The following is a 12,832-nucleotide window of genomic DNA, read 5'->3' on the forward strand; positions in this document are numbered from 1 at the left end:
ACATAATTGGGTCTCAGCATTCATCAATAAATAATAACCTATCTTTCTGAACGTTCGCATGTAAGTGCCCCGGGTACCTTGTTGGTAAATACGTGCGCTCAAAGACTTCAATATTAGAATCAACACAAGGTGTTCATGAAAACTTCACCATAATTGACGGAAAGTGTCAATATTTCATGCTTTTCAATTACATGTGATACATGGGGTGATTCTTATTGATGACATTTACAATTTTCTTATTAGATAACGAGATACACAATGTTACACACCGTTCACACTAAACATTCCCAGGTTACAGGTACGGGACCCCGTTCATGTTGGGGTCTTTTCGGGGGGTGAACGCAAACCACTATACTATTATAAGTCCCCCTCCCCCTCCCCCCCCCCCCAAAAAAAAAAAATAACAAAACAAAAACGGGCAAGGTAAAATGTGTCAAGAGAAAATTCAGCATATTGTCACATCCGTCCATAAAAAATAAAGAAACACAACCCTGCTCTGCTGCCTACCGACGAATTCTGAGCTTACGATCACGATTCCCGCTTACGTGCAAACGCTGCATTTCTGCGCCAGCCTTGTAAGCGTAGAATGCCTAGTAACGTGGAGTACGCACGCGCAGAAGCCAAAACTCACAGCTAAACCGTGAAATACGCTTGCTAAGCACAGAATTCTCTACTTCCGTAAGCGCCGAGTCTATCTTACGGTAATCAGAGCCATGAAATTGGGCCCAGTCTATGTATTACATGATTGACAACACAAATGTGGTGTTTGCCGCATGTACATACGTTGCAGTCGATACATGGACAACAAGTTATGTTTCTTTTATGTCCGGATAAACCTCGTTCAGCACTGCAGTAAGAGAAGAATGGTATACCTTTAGTGCTTAAATTGGTGGTAAGCACGGTCAATGCTCAATGATCTCTAGTATACGGTCAATAAAATAGAGAACAGTACCATAGCTCTGTGAACAAGTTAGTGACAACCCGGGTCAAAAGCTTGATGGCGCACTTTATTGCGACCACTGTCTGGAATTTAGAGTCAGGAAATGTACAATGATATACTCCGTTTTGCTTCACGTTTGACTTTGCCAATGAGCTACATAAAGAACACACAATTCTGTCGGGTAAATACCAGGCACTCGACTTCAATTTGGGAATAAAGATAATGGTAGGCCCTACAACTCATAATTTTAGACATCTTCCCGAGAAACAAACGCATTGTTTTGTCACATACTTGTCCGAATCACCCTTGTAGTTCAACGACAGACATCTCTCGTTGTTTCGTTCTTCACGTGTTATCCATGTTCAACGTTGTAAAACTAAACCTTTTAAGCATACAATCAATAGTTTTAACCAGTTTAAACCTGCGTGGACTTCGATTTGATTAAACTACCAGTTGGGCCTTCCGTCATAGCAGACTTTTTCCCAGCTAAGAAAGGAAACGCTCTGGCCATCTGTTTCCGGAAGTTCCCACCCATAAAGGCGTACACAAACGGGTTGACGCAAGAGTTGAAGTACATTAACAAATGAGCGATGGTTTGAAACACAAGGGCGGACGTGGATGTTCTTGGGAAGTTCACATCAAGGCGACGCCAGAGCGACATGATGTGGGTTCCAATCCAACAAGCGGCAAATGCGACTATAACAGCTAAGATCATACGGGTGATTCGTCTCTTCTGTATCAGCATGCGAAGGTGGACGGGAGCGTGGGTCTCCTCGGTGGGTGAGACAGCCTTCCAGAGACGGTTCAGCACGATGGAGTAACAAACGACGATGATTGTTAGTGGTATGAGGTACAGCATCACGAAGCAGTAAACGCCGTAGCCCTGGTTAACGATTTTGAGAGGCCACATTTCATCGCAGATGTCATATGTCTGGTTTTGAAACTGCACGACATCGATGTCGAAGAATACTGCAACTGGTATGGCAAGCACTGCAGAGACTGTGGGAAATAGAAAAATCAGACGTAAATGAAAGGTACTGGGCACTATTGGTAATCACTCAAAATAATTGCTAGCAACAAAACTTACTTGGTAACCAGCAATGGTAAGCTGTTGATAGTCTACAAAATTGTCAGAAACGGCTCCCTCCGAAGTAACGTTGTTTTCGAGCAAAAATACTTCCACAAAAATATTTGAATTTTATTTCGAGACCTCAGAACTTGATTTTGAGGTCCAGAAATCAAGCATAAAGCACACAACTTCGTAAGACATAGTTGTGTTTTTCTTCCTTTATTATCTCACAACTTCGATGACCAATTTAGCTCAAATTTTCACTGGTTTGTTGATTTATGCATATGTTGAGATACAGCAAGTGAGAAGACTGGTCTCTGACAAGTACAATAGTGTCAGTGACTTTAAATTAATTGTAAAGCATCATACACCGCTGATATTAAACTAGATTTAAAGACAGTGGACACTATTGGTAACTGTCAAAGACCAGTCTTCTCACTTGGTGTATCTCAATATATGCATAAAATAACTAACCTGTGAAAATTTGAGCTCAATCGGTCATCGAAGTTGCGAGATAATAATGAAAGATAACGTTAAGATGGTTGATTTCGAGACCTCGGGTTCTAAATCTGAGGTCTCGAAATCAAATTCGTGGAAAATTGCTTGTTTCTCGAAAACTATGGCACTTCAGAGGGAGCCGTTTCTCACAATGTTTTATACCATCAGCCTCTCCCCATTACTCGTCACCAAGAAAGGTTGTATGCTAATAATTATGTTGAGTATTTACCAATAGTGTCCACTGCCTTTAAAGGAACATTGCTAAGTTGGTAAGAAAAACAAAATCTCCTTGAAAGATTTAAGTCTGAAATGTCACATTTGATGAGAAATAAGTAAAACTAAGTTCCCATATGAAGTTCATCATCGATCGGTGGGCGTGTTGGCATCGCTGTCATGAGTGACAAGTCAGCTAAACTACAAACACAAGTTTCAATTTCATTGCTTTGTTACGATCAATTCGAAAGTAGTCTCACATACCTTGCAGCTGTATGTTAAAGGATTCGGGTACTTTTTTTCAAAATGTCCACAGGGTTTGAAGGTAATAATAGTGGAAAGCTTCCCTTCAACTATTACTAACTAAGGTTGTACAGTTTTTGAGAATTAAGTAAAACAAGTCACAAAATAATTTTGGTCTCATGATACCCAAAAAAATTTAGCATGTAAAATCCCCTTGATATTTTACCAAAGCCGTAGCATAACTGGTTATAATACGTGTTTACATGCTAAAAAATGAGACGAAAATGATTACTTTTACTCATTTCTAAAAAATTACAGCACTGCAGTAAGTTAAATTTCAAAGGAAGCTTTCTACTATCATATTCTTAAAACTGTGTAAGTTTAATGTAAATCTGTGTGGGAAAAAGTACACACCCTTTAAAGCGCTATGAGCATCACTGATTGACGGGTATGCGCGCTACTATTTAAGAAGTCACTAATAATTATTATCTTTAAACAGTAAATTTTGGGTGTCAGTAAACTATGTGCGCTCTTGTGAGATCGATAGTCGAGTATTGAAAATTATAGACTCACACGGCCAGATGCCCATCACGCTGTCAGCGTTAGAGACCCATGGTGTTATCCCTGCCTCATGATTTGTTGAATGGTTTTTATGGCTGTTGTTTTTACAAGGTTTTGGAATAGCTTTTGGCTCAATATTAACGGTTATGTGATTTTACAAGCGTTTGAGTGCAACCTCTTTTATTAAATTGTATATTTGTATTTATTTCGTTGGCATGGGTCTGGTTGCACACATCTCAAGATGACAGTTGTTATACTTGTGTACAACCCTTAAGACATCCCCTGTCAGACTTGTATTCCTTGTACAAATATCTAAAGATTTATAACAAATAACAGTAATTTTTTAAGTGTTGCTACTATGTGCGTTCTTGTTGGCAGGGGTCGGGTTGTACACTTAATATGACAGTTTTTATACTTTTGTTAAATCTCAAGCCACTGTCCAACTTGTAATCCTTGTATAAGTATATCAAGACTTAATATAAACAACAGTCATTTGTGGGTTTCGCTAAACTATGTGACTGCGTTCTAGTTGGCAAGGGTCTGGCTGTATACATCTTAAAGGCAGTGGACACTATTGGTAATTACTCAAAATAACTATTAGCATAAAACCTCACTTGGTAATGAGTAATGGGGAGAGGTTGGTGTTATGAAAAATTGTAAAAAACCACTCCCTCTGAAGTGACGAGAAGGAAGCAATTTCCACGAATTTGATTTCGATACCTCAAGTTTAGAATGTTCAGGTCTCGAAATCAAGCATCTGAAAGCACACAACTTCTAGAGACAAGGGAGTTTTTTCTTTCATCATTTTCTCGCAACTTCGACGACCGATTGAGCCCAAATTTTCACAGGCTTGTTATTATGCATATGGTGGGATACACCAAATGTAAAGACTGGTCTTTGACAATTACCAAACGTGTTCAGTGCCTTTAAGATGACAGGTTTTATACTTTTGTATAACCTTGACAGGCCCTGTCCAACTTGTATTCATAGTGTAAAGTTAATAATTTAGAATAAATAAAAGTAATTTCTACCAAACTAAGAGTATTTTTGTGAGATCGATAGTGCAATATTAAAGGCAGTGGACACTATCGGTAATTACTCAAAGTAGTTATTAGCATAAAACCTTTCTTGGTGACGAGTAATGGGGAGAGGTTGATGGTATAAAACATTGTGAGAAACGGCTCCCTCTGAAGTGCCATAGTTTTGGAGAAAGAAGTAACTTTCCACGAATTTGATTTCGAGACCTCAGATTTAGAACTTGAGGTGTCGAAATCAACCATCTAAAGGCACACAACTTTGTGTGACAAGGGTGGTTTTTCTTTCATGGTTATCTTGCAACTCCGACGACCGATCGAGCTAAAATTTTCACAGGTTTGTTATTTTATGCATATGTTGAGATACACCAAGTGAGAAGACTGATCTTTGACAATTACCAATAGTGTACACTGTCTTTAAGATGACAGTTTTTATACTTGTATAACCTTGACAGGCCCTGTCCAACTTGTATTCATAATGTCAAGGTAATTTCATTTAAAATAAATAAAAGTATTTTTACCAAACTATGAGTATTTTTGTGAGATCGATATAGTGCAGTATTCAAAATAGACTCACATGTCCAGATACCGACGCTGACGACGATAGCCACTCTCGGTGTACGAGTCTTGAGAGCCTTGAGCGGGTCTGTAATGGCATAGTAACGGTCGATACTCATTGCTGTCAGGGTGGCACATGTTGCTTGGGCAGTCGCCTGTCAATCAAGAAAACATAATATGGCTATCAATAAAGTAAAACACAAACAATACTTATAAGGTTGAGTTTTCCCCGTACCACGGCAGTAAGGAGCAGCGCTGAACTGATATAGCGCCCTCTAACAGCGCGCAAGACTAGTCTCTGATCTGACGACGTGTCCTCGCAAGCGAAGTGTCACGTGACTAACTTGTTAAATCCACTGGACACTATTGGTAATTGTCAAAGCCCAGTCTTCACAAGGTTTTATACCATCAACCTCTCCTCATTACTCCTCACCAAGTAAGGTTTTATGCTAATAATTATTTTGATTAATTACCAATAGTGTCCACTGCCTTTAAGACGAGTAGAGCATATGGATCTGTTTTCACCGCCATATCTTAAACGAACCACTACAACTCATCATTAGTGGGGTCAAAGACACCGCAAATTAATTTTAAAATAGTGTACAAACAATTAGCAAAGTTTATAACAAAAAAAACGTAAATTAATTTTGAAAATTTGTACAATTCATAAAGAAGTTGAAGAAACCGTACATTAATGTATAAACAGTGCACAATTATTTAGTGAAATTAAAGAAACCGTATTAAATTAATTTATAAATAGTGTATCTCATTAGTGAAGTTAAAGAAACCGTTAACTGATTTGTAGATGTTGTTTCCCGGCACAAAAACTCCAACACAGAAGGCAGAATTTCCCTTAAATGGAACTGTTTTAATGTCACAATGTATAAAACAAACACAATGTCCTGCACTCCCATCACGAATGGTCATAGATTTCATGATCAATATGGAAAAACTTAATGGTGTTTAACATTTTGTTATTGTAGGAACGCAACTGTTTTCATTATCTCTTTTAAAGCCATTGGACCCTTTCGGTAAACAGTGTTGTCCAAGGCCCACACTTTGTGTACCACAACTTCTATATCAAATAACAAACCTGTGAAAATTTAGGCTCAATCGGTCATCGGAGTCGGGAGAAAACAACGGAAAAACCCACCCTTGTTTCCGCGCGTTTCGCCGTGTCATGACATGTGTTTCAAATAAATCCGTAATTCTCGTTAACGAGAATTTATATTGTTTTGCTGTTTTCTCAAAAAGTAAAGCATTTCATGGAATAATATTTCAAAAGAAGTCTTTCACCATTGCCTTCTGTAAACCCTGTAAGTTATTTGTAAATCTGTGAACTGAACCGAAAGTGTCCAACGGCGTAAACATTGGGTTCCTTTTATAGACAACTTGTATTTGGTGTATTATAGGTGTATTTGGGCGAGTCCCGCGTTGCGCAGAAAACCATACGACTTACCCACACACAGCTTTCATTTGTAAAGACAATACATTGGTAAAGAAATTCAAAACGCCTTCAAATTGAAGGTACACGTTTGGTAATTACTCAAAACTAATATTAACTTGGTAACGAGAATTGGAGAGATGTTGAAAAGTATAAAACATTGTGGGAAACGACTCCCTCTGAAGTAACGTAGTATTTGAGAAAGAGGTAATTTCTCACTTAAATAAAAAAAAAAACTTCTAGCTAGAAGTCTTTATTCTTATTTGAAAGCACACAAATTCGTCCAACAAGGGTGTTTTTTTCTTTCATCAGTTTCTCGCAACTTCGATGACCAATTGAGCCCAAATTTTCACAGGTTTGTTATTTTATGCTTATGGTGGGATACACCAAGTGAGACGACTTGTCTTTGACAATATTACCAAACGTGCACCTTCCCTTCAAATAGCGCGTCTTGCAAAGTTGCATATCACAACGCAAGCAAATAATATCAGAATAATGTGGACAAACTAAATTAGAAGTTAAAATAAATGAGTCTTAAGAACTTTGCCAAAGGCTACTAGTGATGGAGCGCAAATCTTATGAGGTTGCTTGTTTCACATAGTGTGCCCTGCAGCATCGAACAAAAGTATCAAGTGAAATTAGTAACTCAACTCACAACAAACAATCATGCTTTAAAAAACAATTAGCCGAGATTTAAGTGCGCCTTGTAGTATTTGAGCGGGAATAAAGCCTTTATCAACACACAGTAAATCCCGACTCCAACCACTTTCCACTTAAAACAATCCAGCGTTCTCTCATGTGTGTGATGAAATTGTGGAGGAGTTTGTAGGAACCGCCTTCACGATGTTGAGTTTTATTGACTCTGTCAAGACGTCGATGGAGTCTTAAAACCATGGTGTAAACACTATTCTTGATCTTACATAAGCATCATATCGGTCTCCACAGACGACCGCTGATTGTTAGGGAATAGTTAAAGGGGTAAACGGTGCCTTGGATCGGGCGAGTTGGTCAAAAGCCATTTTGAGATATGCTGGACAGGACACGTTGCCTTGGATCGGACGAGTTGGTCTATATAAGCCATTTTTGATATATGCTAGACAGGACACGTTAAATAATAATAATAATAATAAGACTTGTAATGCGCACGTATCCACCCTGCTGGGTGTTCAAGGCGCAGTAAAACCCCCCCAAAAAAAAAGAAAAAAAAAAAAAAAACAGACACAACAAAAAATAGTCCTTGAAAACCTGTGACATCAGATAAGTTTTGAGAAGAGATTTGAATGTTGTGGTACAAAGACAAGTTCTAAGATTAAGTGGTAGAGAGTTCCAGATGCGGGGCGCATTTGAAGAAAAAGACCTGTCTCCCCATGAGTGTTGAGACTTGAGTTCAATGAGAAGAAGCATGGAACTTGATCGAAGATTTCTTGATGGAGTGTAAACTTGGAGAAGTTCAGAAATATAGAGGGGAGCCTTGCCGTTAAGTGCTTTACTCACTTGTTTTACTCATTTCTCAAAAACTACAGATCCTCAGTTAGTAATATTTGAAGGGAAGCTTTTCACTATCATTATCTTCAAACCCTGTAATTTTAATGTAAATCTGTGGAAATTTTGAAAAAGTACCTGAGTCCTCTAAAGGCAGTGGACACCATTGGTAATTACTCAAAATAAATGTTAGCATAAAACCCTACTTGGGGACGAGTGATGGGGAGTTGTTGATAGTATAAACAGTGTGAGAAACGGATCCCCCGAAGTAACTTAGTTTTCGAGAAAGAAGTAATCTTACACGAAATTGATTTCGAGACCTCAAATTTAGAATTTGACGTCTCGAAATCAAGCGTCTGAAAGCACACAACTTCGTGTGCATGACAAGGATATTTTTTATTTCATTCATATCTCGCAGCTTCGACGACCAATTGAGCTCAAATGTTCACATTGTTATTTTATGCCTAAATGTTGAGATACACCAAGTGAGACAACTGCTCATTGACAATTACCAACATTGTCCACTGCCCTTTTAAACAATCTTTCTAACCATCCATTTCATAACAAACGCTTTAACATAGACCAACTCAAATCTCAAATTAGGAGGTTACTGCTTTCTGCTGGTACACTTGTTTCAGCGCCATGAGTAGGTGGCAACGGCCCATGGAAAATAGGTTGTAAGCTACACATTGAAGTGGCCTTTCAGGCTTATGTGTTTGGCTAATTGCAAAAACAAACAAAAAATACTACAAAATCGCCCGATACAAGGCAACCTGTCTCTTTAAAACCCATCGTCTATTGCTTTGTATAATCCGCCTCATCATTGAGACCTATGCACGCTCTGTTAAGTGATTCTCACACTGTGTTAAGCACGGGGCTTTCAAGTGAAAATTCCCAATGCTTTGTACGGTCTAGACTTGATTCAAGTCATGAGGCTATTTGCATTACAAACATGTACTGGCTGGATCGGAAACAACTTGCAACTATCTTCAAATAGCCCGACGATGTGGGTTAATACTAAACCATTTAAAAAGTCAAGAGACTTTAACCACTTCAAACAAAACCCTCTTTAGCGTTGCCGATTGTTAGAGTAGAAAGTTTATGGGGGGGGGGGGGGCTGACTTTCTAGCGGCGCGTAAAGTCTTTGAGTCTTGTGGGGTCATGCATTGAGATATGAATGTTCTAGACCGTGTAATGAATGTGATCTGATGCAAGGTATGTACCTAATACCCGTGCACGTGATTATGATTTTCCATGTTTTTTTTTAGACGTGTTCTTCAATACATTATGTCCAGTTACCAATAGACCGTGGGGGAGGAGGTTGCATAAGTATACAGACAAAGGGAAGACTGACTTGAAAATTACTAAAGTGCTCATGTCAAATTATGTCATTCGGATAAGGTAATGTCCGGTATTCTATACCTCAAGGTAGTATTAGCCTAGTTTGTTTCAAACTTCCTCGAGCACCAGTTGGTGATCTTGTACTATACGTTAAACGAAAGCCAAGGCTTTCATCGTATTCAAAAATATCTTGCGGGCCGTTAGCAATACATAAAATCCGCGAATCCTCGTGTTGAAGATTGTAGAATAACAAAACAGTAGTTTCGCGCAGGAACACTTCTATCCCCTCTTTCCAGCCTATTTGGAGAGCCCTACGGGTGAAACCTTTTAAGCGTATTATAACCATCCTATATTGAGCAATAAGTAACTGTGTCAGCAAGGCACAGTTACTTATTCCCGTCATAAACCCAGTATTCGACAATTATTCAAACTCTGTCATCTAAGCGTGTATTAAACCTTTGACAACTTCAGTCAAATTAAAGACAGTGGACACTATTGGTAGTTGTCAAAGACCAGTCTTCTCACTTGGTGTATCTAAACATATGCATAAAATAACAAACCTGTGAAAATTTGAGCTCAATTGGTCGTCGAAGTTGCGAGATATGAATGAAATAAAAAATACCCTTGTCACACGAAGTCGTGTGCTTCCAGATGCTTGATTTCAAGACCTCAAATTCCAAACTTGAGATCTCTGAATAAAATTCGTGGAAAATTACTTCTTTCTCGAAAACTACGTCACTTCAGATATAGCCGTTTCTCACAATGTTTTATACTATCAACCTCTCCCCATTACTCATTACCAAATGAGGTTTTATGCTGATAATTATTTTGAGTAATTACCATAGTGTCCACTGCCTTTAACACACAATTTGTTTTTCATAAAACAATAATCAAACCTGTACCTCGGGACGTACAAGCCCTAGTTTCCCCTGAGTATGCCAACATCGTGTTCCACTCTGTAAATATTTTTAGTGAACGGGTAAATTGATTTCGACAATAGAATTGTTTGCTCGTTTTCTCTGAACGTTTTCAGGATGTCAACTTGTACCCTTTGGAGACGTGCACATCCAAATATTTGTTTTACTTCTAAAAGGAACAGTACTATATCTCTGAACTGGTTTTTGTTATTATTATTTTACCTAGTGGGTTTAACATTAAATATAAAACTGAGTAGTTTTTTACGTTATAAGTGGAAAACTATTATCTCTCCGAACAAAGCTTTTGTTTCTGTTATTTTTTTTTCTTGATGTGGAGTTATATTACTCCGTTTATTCAACATTCATCAGCAAAGGCATACATCAAATAAACACACTATTAAAAGACACTCCAGTAAATACAACAGGCACAGTAAGTAACATGAAGTAGCTCAGAAAATAACAATAATAATAATACACAAAATAATTAAAGGCAGTCAAAAAAAAATCTGCACTCTAGTCAGCTGCACTCCAAGTGCACTGCTCGTGATATTTAATAAAATAGTTATCGTAAAAAGTGCATTGTGGTCAAACTCACATGTCCGTATCACAGTAATGTGTTTTGAGAGCTGATTTGGATGTATCTGTTGTAACAGCTGTTCGGACGTTATGTGGAATTCCATCTTGTCTAGTTCAGAAGTTATTGTCATCAGCTATATTGGAACAGTTTTGTTACCGACCCGGTAAATGTGTCGACCATCGTTCCCAGCTGAGCGGAGACGATAAACATAAAAGTCTAACATCTGCATATTTGAGGGCGTCACGTAATGAAAGGAGATGAGGTAATCGGAACAGCATCCGGAACCCTGCGGCAAAGAACACAAATGAAAGATAATGTTATGTCACATCAGGGAGTTGTATTAGTATTATTGTAACTTAGTATAATATTTCCAACAGATTTAACTTTAAAGGAACGTTAAAAGAAAAAAAACCGTGTCAACACACGAGACCATCGGGTTAACGTCCCATCCGCAAACCAAAATATTAACAACAGCAATATTTACCTTCGCTACGTTATACTTCTTGTATGAATGATACCAGTATGGGAGACGCCCCTGAATAAAGTCTCTGAGTGCCAGTGGGAGAAATCGCGCCCTCTTCTGTGAATCTCTGGAATCTCCAGGATGGACGCCAACTGCCGTCAAACACCGCCCCATCTGAACATCTTCCGAAGCCCCGGAACGTAAATCACACGCTTTAACACCTTTCCCTTTTGTCCCAAACAACCTCAGTGCCTCTTTGCTCATAACATACCCCGCGCCTCCACTCATGTACCCTCCCTTTGATAACGTCTTGAAATGGTGACCGAAGTAAACCCCTCTACTGCTGTTTTTGTCGCTCAAAAAGTAGCGCAGGTTGTCTACGATGACGTAAGTGTCGTCATCAGCCTTCATGAACCAATCAGCGTCGTTGAAATGGTTCTGGTAGATATAGTTGAAGGCGTTTAAGGTTTTATTCCAAAGATTTTGGCGTCCTTCTTCCACTAAAAGTGCGATCGCTGGAAAAGTTGGATCAGCTTTGGTACTCATGTAGAGAGTGACGTCACAGCGTGGACCCCACGTCTGTTTGATGTAAAGAGCCTTTGCGTATAAAGTTTTTGGTGACGTCATTATCCAGCAAAGTAATTTGACCTTGCGAAAATTATCAGAATCAGTCGGGGAAACTTTCTTCAAAGGTTCTAGAGGGAAACAAAATAAAACATCATTTTTGAATGAAACTTTGTTCTTGCATTGTTCTTGGGCGTATTTCACAAGAAGTTTAATCCTCGGAAATTGGCTGCGAAAAACAAATCGGTGAAGCACATAACGTCTTTAACCCTAAGACCCTAGCCATTACCCTTACCACCCCCCCCCCCCCGCAAAAAATAGTAGTACGTTTAACGTTCACAATGCATATTCATACTAGTATCGACCAGGCAATCTTGAATTAAATGCATGACGAACCAGTAAAACAAATGTTGTCACAAATCTATAATTGTTTGCTTTCATTGCATTGTCATAGTGGGAGTCCCAGCTGGTTTGGTGCATCTGTTACATGGTCAGTCATAGACACGAACTGGTTTAACTCGCGGGTTATTTCACTGACAATTACTTCGTATAAACAAATTGAAATGGTACTATATGCAAATTTTGCATTCGAGGCAATGGTTACGGCCAAAAATACTGGACATTAAAAATTTAAATAATTGTTAGCATGCAAGTTTACTCGGTAACGACCAAAGGATAGCTGTTAATAGTATAAAACGTTGTGAGAAACGACTCCCTCTGAAGTAACTTAGTTTTCGAGAAAGATGTAATTTCTCACTCAAATAATAACAGAATTCAGCTAAAGCCCTTTATTATGTATCTGAAAGCACAAAAGGAAAACATGGGTTTTTTTCTTTCATTATGCTCTTGCAAATTCGATGACCAATCGAGCCACCTTTTCCACAAGTTTATTATTTTATGCATCTGTTGGGAAACACCAAGTAGGAAT

At 38.6% G+C, this 12,832-nt stretch overlaps 1 protein-coding gene across 1 annotated transcript in view; it reads right to left on the bottom strand.

Moving 5' to 3' along the window:
* Nucleotides 1-655: 655 nt before the first annotated feature.
* LOC117300132 (G-protein coupled receptor 54-like) overlaps nt 656-12,832 on the bottom strand; it is a 52,752-nt gene continuing 40,575 nt past the window's right edge. Inside the window, exons 4-5 of the mRNA XM_033783844.1 lie at nt 5,136-5,271; nt 656-1,939 (exon numbers count right to left, since the gene is read on the bottom strand). Of these exons, the coding sequence (XP_033639735.1) occupies nt 1,356-1,939; nt 5,136-5,271 (720 nt within the window). The 3' untranslated portion in view covers nt 656-1,355. The remainder of the gene's footprint in view (nt 1,940-5,135; nt 5,272-12,832) is intronic.

This window comes from Asterias rubens, chromosome 15 (genome assembly GCF_902459465.1).
Source record: "Asterias rubens chromosome 15, eAstRub1.3, whole genome shotgun sequence".
NCBI classification, from domain to species: Eukaryota; Metazoa; Echinodermata; class Asteroidea; order Forcipulatida; family Asteriidae; genus Asterias; species Asterias rubens.